The sequence below is a fragment of the Mobula hypostoma genome, chromosome 8 (assembly GCF_963921235.1).
Source record: "Mobula hypostoma chromosome 8, sMobHyp1.1, whole genome shotgun sequence".
Classification (NCBI taxonomy): Eukaryota; Metazoa; Chordata; class Chondrichthyes; order Myliobatiformes; family Myliobatidae; genus Mobula; species Mobula hypostoma.
In genome coordinates this window covers 10468572-10494625 of record NC_086104.1, presented here as the reverse complement: position 1 = coordinate 10494625, position 26054 = coordinate 10468572, and the positions used below count along the sequence as shown (strand labels likewise).

Sequence of the window (26054 nt, the reverse complement as noted above, 5' to 3'; positions counted from 1 at the left end):
ATCCAGTCCTTTCTAAATGAATGCCAGCATTGCATTTGTCCTGTTGAAGAGTTTCGGCCCGAAACGTCGACTGTACTCTTTTCCACAGATGCCACCTGGCCTGCTGAGTTCCTCCAGCATTTTGTGTGTGTTGCTTGGATTTCCAGCATCTGCAGATTTTGTCTTGTTTGTGATTGTATTTGTCCTCTTCACCACCGATTTAACCTGCTACCCTAGGGGTAGTCTGTCATGATGTAAAACTTGGATTATAACAGAGTTTAAAGAAAGTTAGGAGCGTGAAGTGTGTGTGTAACATCTGACCAATCACAGTGTAGAAAACGTGGTTGAGAACAATCATTCACCCATCGATTCACACAATTTTCATCTTTCAAACTTCCTCTGCAGAACATCCGTGTCTGTTCAGAGCATTACTATCCCATATGGTGTACATTTTAATTATGCTTCTGCTTTGTGTAAAGTTGCTCTATACCTATTCATTATAATTTAAGACCTGGTGCACGATACACTGGATCCACATTATAGCATATGACATGGGAACGGGTAATCTGTTCACAAACAGTATATTGATGCTGGTGTATACTGTGAGCTGCTCTACACTAAAAACCATGAAACTCAGCAGCTTTAAAGATGCAATGGACAGTCAACCATCTCGACTTTATATTAAGTAATGGTGGCATGGTGCACTGTGCTGAATGCTAGATTATGAACGATATATTACATGATTCACTCATTGCACACAGTTCTTTTCATAAGACCATAAGACTCTGGAGCAGAATTAGGCTATTTGGTCCATTGAGTCTGCTCCAGCATTCAATCATGGCTGATTTATTTTCTTTTTCAACCCCATTCTTCTACCTTCTGTACATAACCTGAGACACCCTTACTAATCAAAAAACTTTAAAGATACCCAATGACTTGGCCTCCACTGCCATCTCTGGCAATGCGTTCCACAGATTGACCACTCTCTACCAAAAGAAAATCCTCCTCCTCTCTGCTCTAAAGGGACGTCCTTGCATTCTGTGACTGTGCTCTCTGGTCATAGACTCTCCCACTCTAGGAAATATTGTCTCCATGTCTATCTGTCTAGCCCTTTCACTATCTAACTATCTAACTATCTATCTATTTATTTATTTATTTATTTATTTAGGGATACAGCCACAGCCACAATTACCCCTAACTCAATCATGGAACAATTTACAATGACCGATTAACCTACCTTATAAGTCTTTGGGCTGTGGGAGGAAACTGGAGCACCCCGTGGAAAATCCCTGCACTGCACAGGGAGGACGTACAGACTCCTTGCAGAGGGTGCTGGGTTTGAACTCTGATGCCCTGAGCTGCGATAGCATTGCACTAACTGCTACGCTACTGTGGCGCTCTACAATATTTGGTAGGTTTCAGTGAGATCCCCGATCATTCTTTGAAACTGCAGTGAGTACAGGCCCGGAGCCATCAATCGCCCCTCATATGCTTTGCTCTTGCATTCCTGGGATCATTCCTGTGAACCTTCCCTGGACCATCTCCAATGCCAAAACATCCTTTCTTGGATAAGGGGCACAAAATATGTGGCCCTATTTACTGTATAACAAAATTGCCCAATTAGCTTCCCAAAATTAATACCCTTGCACTAATTGAGGTTAAATTCCATCTGCCAACACTCTGCCTAAATCATCATCACTCTTTTGGCACTATAGGGTCAAAGAATCATAGAACACCTCAACACTAAAACAGGCCCTTCAGCCTATCTAGTTCATGCTAAACTATCAATCTGCCTTGTCCCAGTGACCTGCATCAGGACCATAGCTCTCCATAGTCCTCCCGTCCATGTATCTATCCAAGTTTTTCTTAGATGTTGAATTCGAACCCACATCTACCACTTCTGCTGGCAGCTCGTTCACCCACTCACCTTCCTCTGAGTGAAGAAATTCCACACACCCCCCCCCACGTTCACCTTAAAACATTTTACCTTTTTCCGTACCCTATGACCGTTAGTATGTCTCATCCAGCCTCAGTGGAAAAAGCCTACATACATTTACCCTATCTATACCCCTCATAATTTTCTCTAACTCTATTAAATCTCCCCTCAATATTCTACTTTCCAGGAAATAATGTCCAAATCAATTCACCATTTCCTAATAACTTCGGCCTCCAGTCCTGGCAAAATCCTCATAAATTTTCTCTGCACTCTGTCAATCTTATTGACATCTTTCCTGTAGGTAGGTGACCAAAACTGCACACAATACTCTAAATTAGGTCTCACCAACATCTTATACAACCTCAACATAACATCCCGATTCCTGTACTCACTACTATGATTTATGAAGGCCAATGTGCCAAAACTTTCTTTACCCTATCTATCTATGAGACCACTTTCAAGGAATTATGGATCTGCGTACCCAGATCCCTTTGTTCTACCATATTCCTCGGTGGCCTACTGTTCACTTTGTAAGTCCTATCCCGGTTTGTCCTTCCAAAGCACAACACCTCATAGTTGGCAGCATTAAATTCCATCTGCCATTTTTTAACCCATTTTTTCAGCCGGTCCAGATCCCACAGCTTGCTTTGATAGTCTTCCTTGCTGTCCACTACACTCCCAATCTTGGTGTCATATTCAAAGTTACTGATTCAGTTTACCACATTATCATCCAGATCTCTGCTGGTAAAGAGTGGCATCAAATCAGTAGAAAGATGTGACATAGGACCGGAAGATGTTTTAACCTTGTGAGTTGAATTAAGAAGCTGCAAGGGTTAAAAGACCCTGGTTGCAGTTATATACAGGCCTCCAAACAAGTAGCTAGAATGTGGACCAAAGATTACAATGGCCAGTGGAAAAGGCATGTCAGAAGGGCAATGTTATGATAGACATGGGAGATTTTAACATGCAGGTAGATGGGATTCAGGTTGCTAATTGATTTCAAGAGAATGAATTTGTTGAATGTCTAGTCCTTTTACAGTATGGGATTCTCAGTCAGTATGTGGAGATTAAAATCAGCTGTTGTCACTATCTTATGTTTCTTGCAACAATCTGCGATCTCTCTAAAAATTTGCTCCACTGAATCCCGCTGACTGTTGGGTGGTCTATAATATCATCCCCTGAATGTGGTCATCCCCACTTTGTGCTTCAGTTCCATTCGTGTACTCACTGGATGAGTTCTCCAGTCTATCTTGACTGAGAACTGCTGTGACATTTTCCTTGAGGAACTTTTCCCGGAGAGTGGTGGATCTGTGGAATTCTCTGTCTAGTGAAGCAGCGAAGGCTACCTCAGTAAATATATCTAAGACAAGGTTGGATAGATTTTTGCATAGAAGGGAAATTAAGGGTTATGGGGAAAAGGCAGGTAGGTGGAGATGAGTTCATGGCCAGATCAGCCATGATCTTATTGAATGGGGGAGAAGGCTTGATGGGGCAGGTGGCTTACTCCTGCTCCCATTTCTTATGTTCTGACTAGTAATGTCATCCATCCCTCCTCCTTTAATCCATCCCACTCTATCACATCTAAAACAATGGCACTCTGGAACATTGATCTGCCAGTCCTGCTCCTCCTGCAACCACATTTCACTAATGGCTACAATGTCATAATTCTATGTGCTAATCTATGCCCTATCTAAGGAGAAGTTGTCTCTCTCTACAATCTGTGCCACAAGCCCATTGATCTCTCTTTCTTAAAGTCTCTCAAGAAGCCAACACAAGGGCTTCAGGGTCTCTCCCTGTTGCAGCAAGCACATTTTCTTCCAGTGGGGGACTGGAGAAGATTCCAGTTTAGGAAATCCTTTACTATGGCACCTTGAGTGGATTTTCTGAGAATTCCCAGGTGGCTCACGGAGGGAAGTTCTCCCCTTCAGGGGAGTAGTGAGTAGCACTCAGTCCGCTTTGAAGTTCATTCAGCTGTGTGATCAATATCTTGCATTTGATTACGTCACAAAGGCACAGATACTCCGCGCATTGAAGTCACCACGCATGGACCCCGGGAGAGCACAGAGTCAAGTAAGTCACTGGATGCTCAGTCCAATAATGTCTTCATAGATAGGATGGTGGGTGGATGGGGTGGTATGTAATATTAATAAGAACTTATTTATAAAGCACTTTCCGTACCGATGAAGTTCAAATTGCTTTACAATGGGATAAAGTGGAAACATGAAAATAAAAGACAAAACATTTTAGTTAATAGCAAAGTTAAATAAGTAGGTTTTGATTTGGCATTTAAGAGTGTCAACTGAGTCTGCATCCCTTACTGTTTTAGATATTGAATTCCATAGTTTAGGAGCATAGTTCGAAAAAGCTGACCTGCCAATTATCTTTTGATGGAGACTGTTTAAACTTAAGGGGCTGGCAGAAGAAGACATGAGAGCTTGAGCAGGATTACAAAACAAAAGTGATTCTTTGATGTACTTTGGTCCCAGACCATTGAGAGCTCTAAGAACAAGTGAGAGAAATTTAAAATTAATTCTGAAACATTCAGGGAGGTACGTGTCTGCCACTGAGGGGGGGGGGGGCTGCAATATTCCTGACCGCAAATACCAGCCTGGCCCTGGAGTGCTTTAGCCTACTGTTGGGAACTGACCAAAAAGGCTGCCTTATTTGTGACGAGAGATTCTGCAGGTGCCGAAAAAACAGAGCAACACACACAAAATGCTGGAGGAACTGAGCAGGTCAGGCATCATTTCTGTATGGGAATAAACTGTTGGATGTTTTAAGCCGAGACCCTTCTCCATGGTTGGAAAGGAAGGGGAGGAGGCCAGAAGAAGAAGATGGGGGATGAGGAGGTCAGACAACCTAAAGGCATGAACATTTCTTCTCCCTCTCTCTTCTCTTTTCTTATGCTGTATTCAGCATTCCGGCTCTACTCTCACTCCTTCTCTTCTCCTCACCTGCCAATCACCGCCCTCTCAGTGTTCTCCTCTTTTCTCTTCTCCTACAGGCCACTATCTTCTTTTATCAGATTCCTTCTTCTTCAGCCCTTTACCTCTTCCACTTATCACCTCCCAGTTTCTTAATTAATCTCCCCTTCCCCCATCCACTCAGCTTGCCCTCCACCTGGTCTCACCAATCACCCGCCTGCTTGTGCTCTTCCGCTCCCTCCCTCCCTCCCTCCCTCCTCCTCATACTGCCTTCCGCCTCCTTTCCTTTCCAGTTCTGATGAAGGGTCTTGGCCTGAAGCATTGACTGTATATATCACTCCATAGATGCTGCCTGACCTGCTGAGTTCCTCCAGCATTTTGTGTTTGTTGCCTTATCATTGGGATCCGCTGGATTGGTGGAGAATACCCCTTCTTTTCAGTAGACAAATAAGCAGCATATCTGAGCGTTACAGATTATTGAAAAGATTACAGATGGATTACCTGTTCACTAGCATTAAAGCTGCACTTACTGGCAGTTCTATTGCTTTTTGCTCTGGAGTGCAACATAGGCTCCACCTCGGGCCACTTGTACTAATGTCTCAGTTACTATTAAGGACCACATTTCTGCACAGACAACCTGCTGGGCCAAGAGTGTAATTTCAGTTCTCTTGCGTTAACCAAGGCAGCCAAACAGCACAGTCTCCCAAAGCACATCGTGCAATGGCGCTGACAGTGAAGGTCGGGAGAAGGTGATGGTGATACTCTCCATTAGCTTGGGCGCAGTTGGTGGCTGGCTGATGTTGCCAAGTCAGCAACACAACTCAACACATTGTAGCCTCTGGGACCCATTAGGTCATCATTTAGCCCCGTAAAGAGCGCAAGCACGGAAATTGAGACAGGCAGCACCACCTAACTAGAAGGTACTGCAACTGGTATGACGTAGAGTTTCATCGGAAAAAAATTGTGTTGTTACTTCTGGTCAGCAGGTTGGAAACTGTCCACTTTATCTCCCATTCTAATCGAAAACAAAACTTCTGATATAACCTCCATTTTCCAGGAATTGTTTCCCTTTAAGCAGGTGGGATGTGATTCATTATATGTCTAGAAGTGCTGGTGCTTGTGAGGGTGAGCGTTGGGACTGATGGTGACGATGGTGGTGGATCGGATGATGGAGGCACCATTTTACGTTGTGCTAGTCTTACTGGGTAGGTCATCTTCATCAGGCTGGCTATTTCCCTTGCGATACTTCTCAGATCCCGTAAAGAGGACAACCACAAGCAGTGACATAATTGCTGCACTCAATCCCTTAGCCTCCTCACCTTGTTGTTCTTCTTCCAGCAATGTGTAATTGTGACCGTGCATATGGGGCTTGAGAGGCAACCAGTGAGGCATCCTACTAATATCAGGAGGGATGACAATCTACAAATGTTCAAGATACGATGGGCCACAACAAGAGTGTTCACGTTTAAGTTCCCACTCTTTGCTTCTCTGCTGCCTGACCAATAGTACATCAAAAAGTACATTTCCATAGTAGCCATCAATCACTTGAGTTGAGCATGATGTTCTCCTGGTGGGACCTCAGCTGGCTGATCCTCATGTTCTGGTGTGGATTCTAATTAGACCATAAAATAGAGGTGCACAATTAGGCCATCTGGCCCATCAATTTACTGTATCTCTGCCATTCAATCATGACCATTTTTCCATCTCATTCTCTCCACAACCATTAATCCCCCCCACCAGAATAGTATAGATCCTATCAACCTCTGCTTTAAATATAGGACCATAAGATATAGGAGTTGTTTCGGCCATTTGGTCCATTGAGTCTGCTCTGCCATTTCATCATGGCTGATCTATTTTTTCTTTCTGCTCCAATCTCCAATCTCCTGCCTACACCCCCCACCCCAATCCCAACATGCGCTGATCAACCAAGAACCTATCAACCTCTGCCTGAAATATACATACAGACTTGGCCTCTGCAGCTGCCTGTGGCAAGGAATTCCTCAGGTTCTCCGCTCTCTGGCTAAAGAATATCCTCCTCATCTCCATTCTAAAAGGATGCCCCTCTGTTGTGAGGCTGTGTCCTCTCGTCTTACACTCTCCCACCATAGGAAGCATCCTCTCTACATCCACTCTACCAAGGCCTTTCACAATTCAATAGATTTTAATTAGGTTACCCTTCATTCTTCTGAATTCTAGTGACTGCCAGCCCAGAGCAAACTGACACTCTTCATATGACAAGCCATGATACTCAATGACTTGGCCTCACAGCCGTCTGTGGCAATGAATTCCACAGATTCACTACCCTCTGGCTAAAGGAATTCCTCAGTTTTCAAGGGATGGGATTTTATTCTGAGGCAGTGTTGTTGGATCTTAGCTGCTCTTACTAATGGAAACATCGTCACCATCTCCACTCTATCTTAGCTTTTTAGAATCCATAGTTGGAGGAACCTTGAATAAGAAAAATAAAAGGGAAATATTTAGCCCAGGAGGGTTCTGTGGAAAGAGAAACATTTCTAATCAAAGAACTTTTCAACCCTGAAAGTATAGGTTAATTACTTGCCCCTTAATGGTTATCATTTCTGTGGATTTGGAGAGTTTTCACAGAGGAATTTCAATTGGGAATGTGCTTGATCTGCGAGATGGATCAACATTTGTTTTCAGTTTCGTGGTATTGGCCTTGAACCTTAGACCACAGGGGAGGAGGCACGCCGTTGACTTGTCAGGCTGTCTGAGGATAAGCTGCATCAGCATATGAGAGAGGATGAAGTTAGCTTTCTCCAGAAACTGGGATGAAGTAAATAGAAGACTTTAATACAGCCCAAATTGACCTCTCAATTCCATGTATGAAACTGCCTGAGCCAGAAATAATATTTTTGTTCAAAAGTATACTTTATTGGTAATGTGTGCACAGTCAGTATAAATGGGACTTTCTTTTCTCTATGTTCATTATACCATTGCATACAGCACGCCTCAGTAAAGCAGCCATCATAGTCAAAGACCCCACTTACCCTGGACGTTCTCTTTTGTTTGCTCTCCCATCGGGTAGAAGATACAAAAGCCTGAACACACGTACTATCACGCTCAAGGACAGCTTACTACCCTACTGTCATAAGACAGTTGAACAGTCCCTTACTACGATAACATGTACCTAGTTACGATCTTGCGGTTTCTCACTGTATCTTGGTACATGTCTCAATAACAAACCAACACCAATTCCAGTTCAATACCACTCACACTTCTTTCTTAAACAACATGCCTGGGAAGCATTTAATAGACTCTTGTACTGCTGGACACGGTTACCCGGGGTTTGGCTGGATTCCTGTCTGGAAGCCAGGCTATACACAGGTTTGGCATAGCACTGATCTCAATCTTTAATGGAGAAACAGTCTCTACCTACACCACACTTTTGACCTATGACTTCCGGACTCCTACTGCTCTTTGGAACTCCTTTCCTTCTAATCTTCTGATTTAAATACAGATCATTAACTGCTAAATGACAATAAACGAGGACTGAGTGTCCTCATAATCTAATCTAAAGGGAATAGATCCTTCCTATTCATCCTTTGATTCATCTTCCCACCATGACCAAGAAAACACCTTTACTTCCTCAGGAGGCTAAAGAAATTCAACATATCACCTTTGACCCTCACCAACTTTTATCAAATCACCACAGAAAGCATCCTATCTGGATGCATCATGATTTAGTATGTGACTGCTTTGCCCCCCCCCCACCCCCCACCCCGACTGCAAGAAACTGCAGAGAGTTGTGGCCATAGCTCAGCACATCATGGAAATCAGCTTCCCCTCCATGGACTCTGTCTACACTTCTCACTGGCTCAGTAAAACAGCCAACGTAATCAAATACGCCACCCACCCCAGACATTCCCTCTTCTCCCCTCTCCCATCGTGTAGAAGATAATAGAGCCTGAAAGCATGGACTATCAGGCTCAAGGACAGCTTCTATCCCACTGTTATCAGACCATTGAACAGTTCCCCTGTAGAATAAGAATGACTCTTGACCCCACAGTCTACTTTGTTGTGGCCTAACACCTTATTGTCTACCTGAACTGCACTCTCTCTGTAGCTGTTAAACTTTGTTCTTCTATTCTTGATTTCCCATGTATCAACTCAGAGCGCCAAGCTGATGAAATGATCTCTATGGATGACATGAAAAACAAAATTTTTCCCTGCACCTTCGTACATATGACAATAATAAACCAATTTATTAATTCCTGTCAAACCCACCCTGTCTCTCCTCTTATCTGGTTGGTTTTGGGTTTCAGTCCCCGCTTTATAGTCTGGGAGGAAGTGAAGGTAGTTCTCAAGATACATCAATGTGTACTAAAATTCAGAATGAAGGTTAACATGATGAATTAATAACGGTTTTTCCACTAACAGCTGGAAGTTTTAACAAACTAGATTTGCAGAGGTTCCAGGTTCTGCCAAATGAGTGCTGTCAAGGGTCAAATTGGCAGATGGAGCAGAGATCGCGGAGGATCAGAAACCCGCTGGGGATCATCTCCACTCCACTGAGGATCCCCCTGAGACCCAGACCCAGCCCTTTGAAGCCAATATTCCCTCATGTGCATGATGCCTCAATTGTCTTCATCAAGACCGTCACCAAGAACTCGCGTGTAACCAAGGAGTCAAATGCTTCGAAGAAGGCAGCTAGTAATGTCACTGCAATGAAACATCTTCCTCCAAGTTTCCTTCCCAACTTTTCTGGAGGTAACATTACAACCAATCAGAGTGCCAATACATCTGCACTGACTTCTGAATTCCTCACTAGGTTAACACAAGTAGGGAGGCAGTTCTGGGACTTGAAGTTTGCCAGCAAGAACTCACCAGTTAATGTTACAGAAAACACTGTTGAGATAATGGTTCCTGCTCCTGAAACCCATGAGGCCATCACCAGACTTGCTAGGATGGAAATGTTGAGTTTAAAGACAACTAATACTTCTGTACTATCATCTAACCAACGCAATTCTGGCCAAAGGTCATCTGATGAGTTAAACATATCTGAGATACAAACACCCTTCCTGGTACTATACCATCCAATTAATCCCACTCCAACGAGGTCCCTACCAGAAGTAAGTGCAGACAGCATTGCATCTCCTGGGCATTTCCTATTTGGCTCATTCTGGCCTCCCACCAGTAATATGATGCAGCTGATAAATCCATTGAATACCCTAGGGGATCTGTTCATCAAAGAAACTTCAACACAATCTCTTCATGGCAATGTTGAGTCCTTAATAGACTCCCTTGGACCCAAGTTCTCTACTGAGCCTTCTAGTACCAAGTCTTCTAGCACCGCCTCACCAGAGGAGAATAGTCCCTTGACAGGTTGGGCAAATTCTTTGCTTGATCCAGGGCAATTTCCTTCCATCATCTTTAGCCCTCCTTTGGAAAGGCACCAGAATGGTGTCAATGACACTCCGCTAATTCAAGTGGCCGATTTGCTCCACCTCACAACCAAGGACCAAGAACCTATGGCATCAACACAAAGGCTGCTTATTAACACTGAACAGATAGCAAATCAATTAAGGAAATCTCAAGAGTTCACACTGCTTTCAGGACAGTTTTTGGAAAGAAGCCAGATGTATGGCACTCCCGGTTCAGTCAAAAATGTGGACAAGGACCTTTCCCCCACATCAGGTGGGCTGCACAACAAAATGAACCATGCCGATACTTTGATGTTTGTTTCTACACCCCTGACAATGTTGGACATGGTAAATCATTCTGCAATTCCAGATAATTCCTTGGATATTTCTCCGAGTCTTACCAACTCTGAATTCCGTGTGGATCTCACTCAACTGCAGTCCGACTCAGAGAAATTGTCACTGGGATCTGCTGAGTACAGTGTCCATTTCTCCAGTTCTCTGATAGTGCAGTCGGTTGAGGTCAGCACCACAGTGACACAGCTAGATTTAAGAACAAGTGACCAACAGAGTCAGGCATCAGTAGCAACAAGAGCCTTGGAATTGCAACTGGAAAATGCTTCACCAGTTAAGGACAGTCAGTGGAGTCAGTCTATGATTGAAGCCAGACCTTCCCTCCTTCCTCTCAGCAAACTGTTTGTAGATAAAGACTTCAGCCAAGTTTCGCTGACTCCTGTCACACTGCATAACACACAAAGTATTTTCACTGAACCTATTGTGACAGAAAACATATGGGAGATGATGATGGACAAAAATATTGGATGGTTGACCAAAAATGCATGGATTTCCTTGCACAGCTCGTCCATCTTACCCTCTGGTACTTCTGATGTGGAGATTAAATCCTTAACCTCTGTGAGTCCAGATCCTGGGAATGAGTCCTTAATGTTGAACACTCCAGCTTTAGCGAGCAAAGTCTTCACCTCCTACATTCAATATCCAGAGAACAAATCCTTCACTTCCAATAATCCGCATCCAAAGAATGAATCTTTAACTTCCAACACTCCAAATCCAGGGAATGTATACTTAACTTCCAACATTCTGTATCAAGGGAATGATTCTATAACCTCTGACACACCACATCCAGGAAATGAAATCTCAGCTTTTGACATTTATTCTTCAGGAAATGAATCCTTAACGTCTGACATTGCAAATCCATGGAACGAATCCTTCATCTCTGACACTCTTCATTCAGAGAAGAACCCTTTAACCTTTGACACTTTTCAAATTAAGACTGATTCTAATGGTCTTCCACCGAGGAATTACTCCTCAGCAGTGTTTGGTAGCCTCAAGCCTTCACTGCTAGCTTCAGTGGCAGGTGTTTGGAGCTCGTGGACTGCACACTTAGACCAGAGATCAGAGGCAACAGTCTTGTTCCAGTCTTTGGATGTCAATGAAAACATAAGAAGAGGACATACAAATTTGCTTCACTCTGACCATCTTTCCAAATTGGATCACATTCCAATCTTGAGAATACATTCATCCCATGGAACTATAAACGTAACTGACTTTCCAGGCTTTTCACTGACAGTTCCAGGACCATTCCAGCAAAACTGGAGTGTTTTCCAAGCAAATCACTTGGGTGTGATTGCTGGTTCTTCCTCCCAAGAGAACTTTATGATATCAGCTACCCAAACGGAAATGGAAGCTCAAAAGGAACTTCAGATGACCTGGTCGGCTTTATCCCTAGATGGAACAGTGGAGGAAGTCTCCAGGAGCCCTGCATTACCTGAAAGCTCAGCAGGTCCTCAGGTAATGACTTTGTTACCAGTACACTTGGGACCACAGGTGCCATCTCTCAATACCTCTACCCCATTGCTATTGAAAGAACCCAAACATGTACAATACAGTGACATTTTTACAGTGTCAGAATCTGAACTTACACTGGTCAGTAGATCGATGCAATCATCAAGTGACAGCCAAATCTTAAGCACTGCTTCGACAAATCAGCAGCACATAAGGACACTGAAGGACCACACCTCAACAATTTATGCTAGAGAGCTACCCACTTATAATCTGGAACTGCAATCTTTGCCGCGAGGTGAACAGATAAGAGAAATGGCGTTTTCAACATCATTCCAGCTGAATGTTGGATCTTCAGAGCCAATATTGGTGCCCACATTGCTGATGAGTTTTCCTGCTCTTCCTTCCATGAGTGAGTTGGCCTGGGAACTCAAGATGAGCATAGTGACAAACGAATGGCTCCTGAAGGGCTCTCAGACCTCGCCTACACACTCACCAAATCTTCAGTTCAGCTCTTCATCAACTATGCTTCCATCACCTCCAGCTCGCCCCCGTGACGTCCCAGGATTCAGCGAGACCTTCGACTCTGGCCTGAGCAGTGCAGAACCAGCAGTTGCCCCCAACCAAGCCTCCTCCCTGCTCTGTCTCTATGAGGGCATGGTTGGCAAGAGTTGCTTGTGGGGAATGTTGATCGCTAACCGTATGTCTGCCCAAGTCTGTAGTCTTAGCTAGTTAAAAAAAAATCACCAAAAATCACTGTAGTAGCTAGTCCACTGGTGTTGGTAGTGGTTAGACTGAACATGTAGATTAAGGAGAATTTAGAGTGTATGATACAATTGATTGCTTGGTTAAAGGTTAGAAATTAGTTAAACACCATCACTTGTAAAGCTCATCAAGTAGTTTTAGCAGTGTTGATTAATTAATTCATTCATTCATTGTGATTCAGCACGGAGCAGGCCCCTCGAGCTGTGCCGGCCAGCAACCCCCTGATTTAGTCCTAGCCTAATTACCGCACTATTTACAATGACCAATTAACCTACCGACCAGTACGTCTTCGGACTGTGAGAGGAAACTGGAGCACCCGGAGGAAACACACGCGGTGATCGGGGAGAACGTACAAACTCCTTACAAGTGGTGGTGGGAATTCAACCCAGTCGCTGGCAACATAAAGCGTTGTGCTAACCACTACGCTACCGTGCCGCCCCGACCAGTGTGAGTTTGGGTTCTGCCTTTGTAAGACATGCAAAAATAATTCTGCATATTATTACATAAACAAATAACAAGAACAATTCTGTTGTTATTTTTTAATGGAAAAATATGCAACAATTAATTTCCATTTAAGGGATAGGGATCAGAGGAGGATGTTGGCAGGACCTGAGGCCTGAATTACAGGAATACGTTGAATAGATTAGGACTTTACTCTCTCTAGCGGAAGAATGAGGGGAGATCTTATAGAGGCATACAAAATTATGATGGGGTATAGATTTGGTGAATACACACAGGCCTTTCCCTCTTGGGTTAGAACTAAAGGTCAAGGATTAAGGGTGAAAGGAGAACCTGAGGAAGATCTTCTTCACTTAGAGGTTGGTGAAAGTGTAGAATGAGCTGCCAGCAGAAGTGGTTGATGAGGGCTCAATTGCAATGTTTAAGAGAAGTTTGGATAAGTACGAGGATGGGAGAGGTATGGAGGGCTATGGTCCAGGTGCAGGTCGATGGGAGTAGGCAGAAAGCCAGGATAGTATGGACTAGATGGCCCAAAAGGCTTATTTCTGCACTGTAATGCTATATGACATAATGGCTCTACAGGGTAGGGGAATCCAAAGCTGGAGGACATAATTTTAAAGTGAGAAGGGAAAGATTTAACGGGGACATGAGGGGGGTCAAGTTTTCCACGCGTAGGTGAAGGGTACATGGAAGTAGCTGTCAGTAGAAGTCGTAGAAGCAGGTACATGCTCATTCTAAGCAAAATTCTTCATTTAATGTCCGTCCATCAGGGTTGGAGGTGGTTTTGCAGAAAGGGAGACCAAGCTGATTGTGTTGAAGGAGGAAGTGCAGTGGCTGTAACTGTGGCTGTTTTGAATAATGAACCTCAGGTGGGTGTGACTGGTTCGACCCGAGAGACAGATGAGTTCTTTATAGTTTTCATCGACTGTAGCTAAAGCCAGTTTACCAGAATCAGAGTCAGAATCAAGTTTATTATCACTGTTGTGAAATTTGTTGTTTGGAGGCAGTAGTACAGTATAATGCATAAAATACGCTATAAATTATAATATGAAATGTACGATACTGTGCAAAAGTCTTAGGCACCCTAGATTTTTTTTTATAGTTTCAGATGGTGTGTCCTCCACAGAACCCTGACCTCAACATCACTGAGGCTGTCTGAGATTACCTGAGAGTTTTATTTTCTTCTAAAACTGCATGAGTGTACCTAAGAGAATTGATGCAGTTTTAAAGGCAAAAGGTGGTCACGCCAAGTATTGCTTTGATTTAGTTTTTTACAGTTTACTGCTCTTTATAGTAAATTCATTACTTTGGAAAGCATCTTTACAGAGTTTTTTTTTACCTGTGGCTAAGACTTTTTCTCAGTGCTGTATAAGTAGAAAATTAATTGTGTAAAGAGAGAGCAAAAATAGTGAAGTCGTACTCGTTAGTTGGTTCAATGTCCTGATGGTGGAGAGGAAGAAGCTGTTCCAAGATGTGGAGTTAGGGTCTTCAGACTCCTATACCCTCTCCCTGATGGTAGCATTGAAAAGAGGGTCTGTCCTGGGTGATGGGGGTCCTTAATGATGGATGCCACTTTTTTGAGGTATTGCCTTTTGAAGAATTTTTTTTAGAGATACAACGTGGCCCTTTTGGTCCTTGGAGCTGCGCCATGTAACAACCCCTGTCTTAACCCTAGCCCAATCATGGGACCATTTGCAATGAACAATTAACCTACTAGCTGGAACGTCTTTGGCCTGTGTGGAGTACCCAGAGAAAATACATGTGGACTGTAATAACATCATGCTAACCACTATGCTACCATGGTGCTGTGATGTCCTAGCTGGTGAAGAGACTAGTGCCCATGAAGGTGATAACTGAGTTTACAAACCTCTGCGGCATTTTCCGATCCTGTGCGGTGGCCCAACCGAATCAAAGCGTATCAGCAGACTAGAGAGTAGGACCTTCTCAGAAGAGAGAAAAGCACAGGTTTAGTTTATAAGATCATAAGGCACAGAAGCAGAATGAAGCCTTTCAGCCCATCAAGCCTCCTCCTGTTGGGTCAGTGTTGTGTTGAATGTGTCGCTTTCGTGCAATTTGAACCAATTGCTTCAACGAGCCTTTGCTTTTGATCGTGCTCGCAAACAAGTGCGAAAATAATCAACTTAGCATGATAATTAACCAGCAGAATCCATCAGGTGTAGTTTGATTCGAGAAATATCACAAACGAACTCTGAAAATGGATATCTTGGAAAGACACACAGAAACTACTGGAGGAATTCAGTAGGTCAGGCAGCAGCTATGGAAAGGAAGAAACAGTCATCGTTTCAGGCTAAGACCCTTAATCAGGGTCCTAGGAGAAAGCAAAGTGAAGAGAAGAGAGCCTGATGAAGGATCTAGTCCCGAAGTGTTGACTCTTTTCCATAGATGCTGCCTGACTTGCTGAGTTTGTCCAGTATATTGGGTGTGTAAACCAACTCTGATTTGAGTTGAGTTATAGAGAAAATTTGTTTAATAAATACAGTGGATTCTGGTCAATTGGGATAAATCGGGATCAGCACATTTTGGCTCAATTAATCAGCTGTCCTAATTAGCCAAAGTTCCATGGAAATAGTTAGAAGATATAAAAAAGGCAAACTATTGTTTAACTAGGTAACAATGTATGTATTTAAATGAAATACAGAACAAATTACATAACTACCAATACCTCAATAGTACTATAAAACTGTGTATTACTTCCTAATAGTTATCACTGGAGGAATTCATCTGCTGTATTCTTTTCACTGACTGTAAATGAACAAAATCAAACGTAGACACTTGGTGCAGAGAATGGACAGCCTTCATACAATGCTTTCAGTGACTGCATCCTCCAAATCTTCATTTTTATTTGAACATTCAAGATACGTTCAGATTCTTTGTAGTTTCTATCTTGTTGAAGTAGTGGAATCGTTTCATTTTCACTCGCAGCCATTTCTGGCGTCTCCAAGCCTGAATGCTTGAAACAGCAGTGAGAAAAGTAGTTTGAATTGTCTTACTGCTTATTTCTTGCCAACTATCAGTGGCATAAATCACGGCTTTGTGAATATAAACACACACAGCTATCACTATTTAAATACCGATCACTCTAAGTACAGTATGGTGTCCAGCAGTCACTTAAGTACACTTAACTGACGCTAGTTCAGCAACAATCTCCTACACCAGATTAAGAGGCATCATATTCCAAATATATGAAGGGAATCCTGGCAATGTTATCGATATAGTTTTTATTCTTTCTGATTAACCAGAATCCACTGTATTGTGAGGGGGATATTGCAGAGAAATTTTACAGTACGTGACTGATAAAACTTTGGCAGCTGCTGTCTGCTTTAGGACTACATCTGGGCCCATCTGCATTTGATTTTTGAAAATGACTTTGTTCTCTCTTCTAGTACGAGGGACATAGTTTTAAGGTGATTTGGGGAAGTATAGGGGGAAATGTCAGAGGTAGTATTTTTTCCACACAGAGAGTGGTGAATGCGTGAATGCACCACTGGGGTGGTGGTAGAGGCAGGTACTTTAGGGATATTTAAGAAACTCTTAGATAGGCACATGGATGAGAGAAACTTGGAGGGTTATGAGGGAGGGAAGGGTTAGATTGATCTTGGAGTAGTTTAAAAGGTTGGCTAAGCATCGTGGGTCGACAGGCCTGTACTGTGCTGTAATGTTCTATGTTCTGTATTCTTCGGTCACACCATCGACTAACACACACATCCCTCTGATCATTACTAACCCAGCACCTGGTAGCTATGAAGATATTGCCATCTAGTGTCGAGTGTGCAGAATGCCATTTTTCCACCAATTTATTCCTCACATCTGGCACAGACTTCCTACAAGGGCCCAGATGTTTCCTGAGTGGGAGGGGCACTTAAAGTCTAATTAATGTCACTCCGAAGTGTGGATTTCGTGCACGTCATGCTGAAGAGCACAATTATTTCTTGCAAACTCTGAGAGGACACTCAAAGTCTGCAAGCTCAACGCTTAAATAGAACATTACTATTGTGATTAGTTATGTGTATTACTGTACCCTGTGAGAGAGCCAGAACACACAGTGTGCTTCCAGGCTTTGATTAATATGAATTACAACAAAGCAGATCAAGGCAGTTAATATTTTTTTATATCCTTTGACTTAAGAAAGGAAAAATTTTTTAACTTGCCTGCCGAGCATTTGTCTTTTGCTATCTTTTATTTATTTAGAGGTATAGCGTGGACCGGGCCCTTCCTGTCCGACAGTCCACCAATTTAACCCTAGCCTAATCATGGGACGGTTTACAATTCCCAAACAACCTACTCGCCCATGTGTCTTTGGAACGTGTGCAGAAACTGGAGCACCCGGAGGAAACCCATGCACTCTTGGGAGGGATGTAGAAGGCTGCATGGAGATTGAAGTCGGAACTCCGACGCCCTGAGCTGTAATAGTGTTGTGCTAATTGTTATGCAGCCGTATTCACTCCTCAGTTCTTGGATCTTGAGCATCCTTCACAGGAACGGAAATCTGCATCCTGATCCGGTTTGGGAACGGTTGCCTCCGGACGTTCCGCGAAGCACGGACTCTTAGCTGCGCCAACGAGACGCTCAGTTCAGAGGGGGATAAGGAATAGGTGGGAAAGGCTGGTCGTAGTATTTTGAAGATGTCCTCAGTGCTGGGGAGGCTGGATCCCATGACGGAGCCGGCTTAGGTTAAAACACTCTGCTGCTTTTTCTGATCTTGTACAGTGGTCTCTCCATGCCAGATGGTGATGCAACCGGTCAGAAAGCTCTCCACGGTGCACCGGTAGAAGCTTGCTGGAGTCTCTGGTGACACACAAACTCCTCAAACTCCATACGAAATATAGCTGCTGGTGTACCTTCTTTTTGATTGCATTGATATGTCTCAGAAGAGTTCCCACGTTCATCACTCTGGTGTGAGTGTGACGGGAGGGCCTCTTGTGGGCTGAGAAGATAATCCACAGTGTAACTCTACACTGCTCTCTCCTCACAGGTGGAGTGTTCTACAGGACGCAGTTTACGCTGTACTCTCAGATCACTAGAGATCCAGACAACCTTAAGAACTATGTATTAATGTGGGTAAGTAGTGTGTGTCCATTGTTGTCCTGCCAGCTAACCTTCTCTTGCACTTCAGAGTCTCATTCGCAATGCCTGCTTGGTTAAAACAGAGTGTCAATAGAGCCTGTGTCTCCCGTATTCTGCTGGGAAAGAATAGACAGTGAAGAAAGAACATGATCAACAATTGGGGGGGGGGCGGGGGGGCAAAGAAAATGGCTTTCATAGAACATTGAACATGATTTGTTTTACTTCATTTACTGACAAGGCATAGAAACAGGCCCTTCAGCCCTTCCAGTCCATGCTGTAGCATTTAAACTGACTTGTCCCACCAACCAGCACCTGGACCATAGCCCTCCATACCCCTCGCATCCATGTACCTATCCAAACTTCTCTTGAAAGCTAAAATCGAAATCACACCTAACACTTGTGCTGGGAGCTCGTTCCACACTCTCACCACTCTCTGAGTGAAAAGGTTTCCCCTCATGTTACCCTTAAATGTTTCACATTTCACCCTTAACTCATTATCTCCAGATGTAGACATACCCAATCTCAGTTGAAAAGCCTGCTTGTATTTACCCTATGTGTACCCCTCATAAATTTGAATATCTCTACCAAATCTCCCTTCAATCTTCACTCTACACTCCAGAGAATAAAACCCTAAACTATTCAACCTTTCCTTATAATTCAGGTCCTCCAGTCCTGGCAACATCCTCGTAAACGTTCTCATTACTCTTTCATTCTTATTTTTATCTCTCCTGTAGGTCTTTCTATCTTTTCATCACTTCATACTTTTCCAGATTGAGACCATGAGACCATAAGATATAGGAGCAAAATTAGGCCATTTGGCCCATCAGGTCTGCTCCGTCATTTCATCATGGCTGTTCCATTTTCCCCCTCAGCCCCAATATCCTGCCTTCTGCCTGGATCCCTTCATGCCCTGTCTAATCAGGAATCTATCAACCTGTGCCTTAGATATACTCAATGACTCGGCTTCCAAAGCCAGCTGAAGAAATTCTTCCTCATCTTCTAAATGGACATCCTTCTATTCTGAGAATGTGTTCCTTTAGTCTTAGACTCCTCACCATAGGAAACATCCTCTCCACTCCTTGGAGGCCTTTCAATCCTATCGAGGATTGAACTCCATCTGCCACTTCTCAGCCCAGCGCTGAGTTTCATCCATGTCCTGTTGAAACCTGCAACAAATTTTACACCGTTCATAAACCTCCAGCCTTTGTACCATCCACAAACTTAGTAACCCACCTTTCCACATCCTCAAAAAAGTCACAAAGCCTATTGTTATGTTGAAAATGTTGCATAACTTCTGATTTCTCTTGTCACCCTCCCTACTTCCCTGTCATTCAACTTCCCTGGAAAGCAGATATCCTGGAGTGATACACACAAAATGCTGGAGGAACTCAGCAAGTCAGGCAGTATCTATGCAAAGGGATAGAGTCAGCTTTTGGGGCCGGGACCTTTCATCAGGATGGGAAAGGAAGGGGCTAAAAAGCTAGAATAATACCATGGTGAAGAGGAAGGAGTACAAGCTGGCAAGTGATAGGTGAAGCCAAGTGAGGGGGAAGGTGGATGAGTGTGGGAGGAAGGATGAAGTGAGAGTTAGGAGAGCTGAACAAGTAGCAATCTGATAGAAGAGGAGTGTGGACCATGGGAGAAAGGGAAGGAGGAAGGGTACCGGGGGGGAAGTGATAAACAGGTGAAGAGAAGAGAAGATGAGAGGGGAACCAGAGTGGGGAATGGAAGAAGAGAGAAGGAATGCTCTGTGTAAGGAATCTGAAGAGAAGTTGTAATTTAATTAAATTTACCTTTGAGTGACTCTCGCTTCTATCCCGCAATGTTAATCGTTCGCTCATTCATCCCAGTGTCTTCAATTGTGTTTCAGCTCACCAGGTCATTTCAGGATTGGAATTACACTGTGCACGTCGTATCTGTCAGGTGAGGAGGGATATCTCATTGAGGATTATATGTAGAGAGTATATTTTATGTAGTGCAATATATGATATAATTTGTAGTATATTTTATGTACTGCCTCAGAACACTAAATTTTTCGATATATGTCAGTGATAATAAAACTGATTATGATTCAGTAAATGGCAGGATTCTTAGAATTTAGATTAATTAATTTATTCAGATTTAAAGTTCAAAATAAATTTATTATCAAAGATTCATCTTCTCATGGGCACATTCAATAAATCCCTAATAGAAAAATAGCCACAACAGAATCACTGAAAGTGCGCGCCAGCTTGGGTGTATACAGTGAAATGCGTCTTTTGCGTTAACAACTAACACATTCGAGGGATGTGCAAGTGTGACCACTCATCTGGCACCAACAGAGCGTGCCCACAACACTCGGCAGAACACAAGAAGTGACAAAGCAAAGGAAAACAAAGCCTGTTCATCCCTCCCACCCACAGTGAATATTATTTCAGCATGGTCTACGTGGGCCAAGTCACCTGGTCAAAGAACACTGAGGCTGTCTACAAGAAGGGTCAGAGCCGTCTCTATTTCCTGAGGAGACTGAGGTCCTTTAACATCTGCCGAACGATGCTGAGGATGTTCTACGAGTCTGTGGTGGCCAGTGCTATCATGTTTACTGTTGTGTGCTGGGGCAGCAGGCTGAGGGTAGCAGACACCAACAGAATCAACAAACTCATTCGTAAGGCCAGTGATGTGGTGGGGATGGAACTGGACTCTCTCACAGTGGTGTCTGAAAAGAGGATGCTGTCTAAGTTGTATGCCATCTTGGTCAATGTCTCCCATCCACTACATAATGTACTGGTTGGGCACAGGAGTACATTCAGCCAGAGACTCATTCCACCGAGATGCAACACAGAGCGTCATAGGAAGTCATTCCTGCCTGTGGCCATCAAACTTTACAAATCCTCCCTTGGAGGGTCAGACACCCTGAGCCAATAGGCTAGTCCTGGACTTATTTCATAATTTACTGGCATAACTTACATATTACTATTTAACTATTTATGGTTCTATTACTATTTATTATTTATGGAGCAACTGTAATGAAAACCAATTTCCCCTGGGATTAATAGAGTATGACTATGACTATGTTTCTACTATGCTGAGTTGTTCTATGACTCTATGACTCTAAAAATTCATGGAATCATGGCTTTGGGGAACTGACATAAAGAAAAGTTAGGGGATTGAATAGAGCAGGCATGACTTTGATAGACTGGAAGATAAATGTAACTTCTCATGGGAATTTCCAATAAACTGAATCCAAGAGATTAACCTTTCATTATGGATCAGGATAGGGGATTGGTAGCTGATTTTCCAAAGAAATCTTACAGTTGTTTCTCACCAAATCTACACTCGCTGCCTCACAGGCAAGGTAGGGTGTTCCACAGTACAGTGGCTCTTGCAGATACAACCATTTCCATACTTTGTCCTCTTTTTATCGATATTCGTCCTGCATCTGTTGCTTATTGTGTGCAGTTCTGGTTGCCACATTACCAGAAGGATGTGGGGGCTTAACCGGGTGCAGATGCTCAACCAGGATATGGCCTAGATTGGAGATTGCTAGCTATCGGGAGTGGGTAGGCTGACATGGATGGTTTACTCTAGATCCGCAAAAGCTGATGAGAGAGCAGATGATGGAAGTTTGTAAAATGATGAGAGCTGTAGACAGAACAGGCGGTCAGACTTTTCTTCCCCAGGGTCATTATGACCATCATTATGTGCCGTGTCGTATGATGCGGCTGATCACGGTCTCCATGGCCATGATTGTTCTTGGCAAATTTATCTATAAAAGTAGTTTGCCATTGCATTCTCCTGGCCAGTGACTTTACAAAACAGGTGATCCCAGCCATCATCTATACTGTTCAGAAACTGTCTGCCTGGCGTCAGTGGTCGCATAACCAGAACTTGTGATATGCACCAGCTGCTCATACGACCATCCACCACCTGCTCCCATGGCTTCCCGTGACCGTGATCGAGGGCAGGGGGTGAGCACCTTGCCCAAGAGTGACCTGCAGTCTAGTAGAGGGAAGAAGTACCTTACACCTCCTTTGGTAGAGGTGCATCACATGTTTCCTAGTGTGGAAATGTCATTAGACCGTGGAAGAAAGGGAAGGAGGAGGGGCACTAGAGGGAGGTGATGGGCAGGTGAGGAGAAGCAAGGGGGTAAGAGGGAAGCCAGAATAGGGAATGGAAGAAGAGAGAAGGTGGAGGGGGTGAAATTACCAGAAGTTAGAGAAATCCATGTTCATGTCTTGAGGTTGGAGGCTACCTAGACAGAATAGGAGGTGCTGCTCCTCCAATAGTTTTGTCATGTTGCTGTTTGAAGAACTTGATCCTGAGAGGGGGGAGGCTATTGTGTATTTTCCAAGTTCAGAGAGTTGCTCCAACAATATAAAACGCTGATTGTTCTGCAGTTGGGGTATTGTGTGCAATTCTGGTTGCCCAATTATGGGATAGTATGGAGGCTTTGGAAATTAACACGCACAACATGCTGGAGTAACTTAGCAGGCCCGGCAGCATTCACGGAGAGGAATAAGCTGTTCGATGTTTTGGACCGAAAGCCTTCATCAGGACTGGAAAAGAAGGGGGAAGAATCCCGAATAAGAAGGTGGAGAGGTGGGGAGTTAATACAAGCTGGCAGATGATAGGTGAGACCAGGTGAATGGGATGGTAGTTGGGTGGGGAGGGTTTATGAAGTAAGAAGCTGGAAGTTGATAGGTCAAAGAGGTAAGGGGCTGAAGAAGAAAGAGTCTGATTGGAGAGGACAGTGGACAATGGGAGAAAGTACTGAGGAGAGGCACTAGAAGCAGAAGGTAAGCAGGTGAGCTTTCTCTGGAGCTGCAAAGGCAGAGAGGTGATTTGATAAACCAAATGCTTAAGTTGTCTACAGCTGGAGTAGGGAATAATGAACTATTGGCAGGAAATTCAGGTGTTCAAAGTAAATTTATTATCAAAGTACATATACGTCACTATATACAACCCTGAGGTTCATTTTCTGACAGGTGTAACCCTTTCACTGGGACTCATATCTGTAGTAGCTGGGTGTTTCATTTTACTCACAGTGCTAAATCCACATTGTGAACCACAGGTAGAACTTCCCTTCTTAGAACCCTTCGTCTTGTAAAGCACTCCTTTGCAATAGGGTCTCCCCTTCGGGTGGGGTCCTGCAGGCATTTTCTCTGATGCTCTTCCTTCTGCACCTCCCACCAGCAAAACCCCAAACCAGACCAGTGACCTTCAGAAATCTCTTCCCATCCAGCTCTCTAGAACATTCTCTCATATCCCACTGGGCAGAAGGTTACAACATGTACCCAGACCGTCCTGATTAGCTGACACAGCATTCCTAATTGGGCTACGTAAGACCACAGGACAAAGGAGAAGAATCAGGCCATTCAGCCCATCAAGTCTGCTCCACCATTCCATCATGGCTGATCCCAGATCCTACTCAACCTCATACATTTGCTTTCTCACCATATCCTTCTGTAATGCCCTATCCAATGAGGAAACTCAACTTCCACTTTAAATATACCCATGGACTTGGCCTCCACCGCAGTCTGTGGAAGAACATTCCGCAGATTCACTACCCTCTGGCAAAAAATCCTCCTTACTTCTGTTCTAAAGGGTCGCCCCTCAATTCAGAGGTTGTGCCCCGTAGTTCTGGCTGCCCCCATCATAGAAAATATCCTCTCCACATCTACCTTATCTAGTTCTTTCAATATTTGGTATGTTTCAATGAGATCCACCCCCACTCCCACCCCTGGCATTCTTCTAAATTCCGGTGAATACAGGCCCAAACCTGTCAAACATTCCTAAGACATACTGCTTTGTGGAAAAATACTAAAATAAAAATATCTCACAGCATAGCAATAGAAATCTTACTCATGGCATTACATGGGCATGCTCAATAAATCTATAGAATAATAAATATAACAGAATTAATGAAAGACCACTTAACTAGGGTGTTCGACCAGAGTGCAGACGACAACGAAATGTGCGAATATAAATGAATAATAATAATAAAAATTAAGTAAATAATAAATATCAAGAACCCGAGATAAAGGGTCCTGCAAAGTGAATCCATTGGTATGGGAGCAGTTCAGTGATGGGGCAAGTGAAATTGAATAAGTTATCCCCTCTGGTACAAGAGCCTGATGATTGAGGGGTAATAACTGTTCCTGAACCTGGTGCTGTGGGTCATGCGGCTCCTGTACCTTCTCTCTAAGAGTAGTAATGAGAAAAGAACATGACCTGGGTGGTGGGAGTCCCTGATGATGGATGCTGCTTTCCTGCGACCGGGTTTCATGTAGATGTGCTCAATGGTTGGGAAGGTTTTACCCACGATGGACCGGATTCAAGTTTATCTGTCAACTCTGAAAGCCGCTGTCAGATGCTCTGTTATAACAGTGCCTGCTTATACACCCATCGCACTTTCTAGGCCAATAATGACAGTAAACATTAAGAAGTGTTCCCCTCAGTTTCTGAATTGATTTAGAAAATCTAGAGCAATACACAAAATGATGTACAAACTCAAAACAGGTCAGACAGCATCTATGGAAAGGAATAAACAGTGTTAGTGTACTTTTGAAGGGTCTTGGCATGAAACACCAATTGTTTAATCCCTCATCATTGATGCTGCCTGATCTGTTGCATTCCTTCATCATTTTGTGCGTGTTACTCTGGATTTCCAACAGCTGCAGAATCTGTTGTGCTTAGAAAATCTTGTTGCCTGGTGCATGCGTTCCTGCTGTGGTGCGTTCTTATGCTAAAATGAATTTCTTTCCTGTCATTGATCAGCATATCTGAACTCAACACAACCTCATCAGTCCCGATCACAAAAAGATCAGCAAGATTAGCAAGATCAATCAATGACAAGCGGTAAGAAATAGTTAACTTTTGACCAGACTTTCCAATGCTACGTTCCTTTTCTGGGTAAATGGAAGATTGTGTGCAGTTTTGGTCACCTACTTAGAGGAAAGATGTAAATAAGGTTGAAGGAGTACAGAGAAAATTTACAACGATGTTGTCGGGTCTGGAGGACCAGAGTAATAAGGAAAGATTAAATAGGTTAGAACTTTATTCCCTAGATCACAGAAGATTGAGAGGAGATTTGATAGAGGTACACAAAATTATGAGGGGTATAGATAGGGTAACTGTAAGCTGGCTTTTCCCTCTTTGGTTGGATGGGACGATAACCAGTGGTCATGGTTTAAGGGTGAAAGGTGAAAAGTTTAAGGGGAACATGGGGGGAAAATTCTTCACTCAGAGAACCATGAGGGTGTGGAATGAGCGTCCAACACAAGTGGAGCTTGCAAACTTGATTTCAACATTTACGAGGAGTTTGGATAGGTACATGGATGGTAGGAGTAGGGAGGGCTATGATCCCAGTGCAGGTCAATGGGAGTAGGCAGTTTCAATGGCTCAGCATTGTCTAGATGGGCTGCTACTGTGCTGTAATTTTCTATGACACTATGTTAATAAAGGTTGCACAATAGATTGGCTTGAGTTAAAATTCAAATTTATTGCCATGGGCAAACGTATGAAAAATAGCTTGTTTGCAGCAGCAACAATACTATACTCAACACAGTCACTTAGATAGACTCGCGAATATGCAGAGAATGGAGGATTCTGGAACTTGTGCAAGCCGAAGGGACAGGTACAGACACTTAGATAGGTACTTGGATGAAAGAAAACTAAAGACCTATATGGGAATGAAGGATTAGATTGATCTTGGAGTGTTGCACGGGGCGACTGAGGAGAACCCAAGTG

At 43.5% G+C, this 26054-nt stretch overlaps 1 protein-coding gene across 5 annotated transcripts in view; it reads left to right on the top strand.

Moving 5' to 3' along the window:
* adgrg6 (adhesion G protein-coupled receptor G6) overlaps window positions 1-26054 on the top strand; it is a 188770-nt gene that overhangs the window by 87563 nt on the left and 75153 nt on the right. For 3 of the 5 annotated variants that reach the window (XM_063055458.1, XM_063055457.1, XM_063055461.1), the window contains 4 exons: window positions 3926-3985; window positions 18235-18320; window positions 20197-20249; window positions 25083-25163. In XM_063055458.1, coding sequence (XP_062911528.1) covers window positions 3926-3985; window positions 18235-18320; window positions 20197-20249; window positions 25083-25163 — 280 coding nt within the window. The remainder of the gene's footprint in view (window positions 1-3925; window positions 3986-18234; window positions 18321-20196; window positions 20250-25082; window positions 25164-26054) is intronic. The other 2 variants (XM_063055459.1, XM_063055460.1) reach the window with 2 other exon arrangements.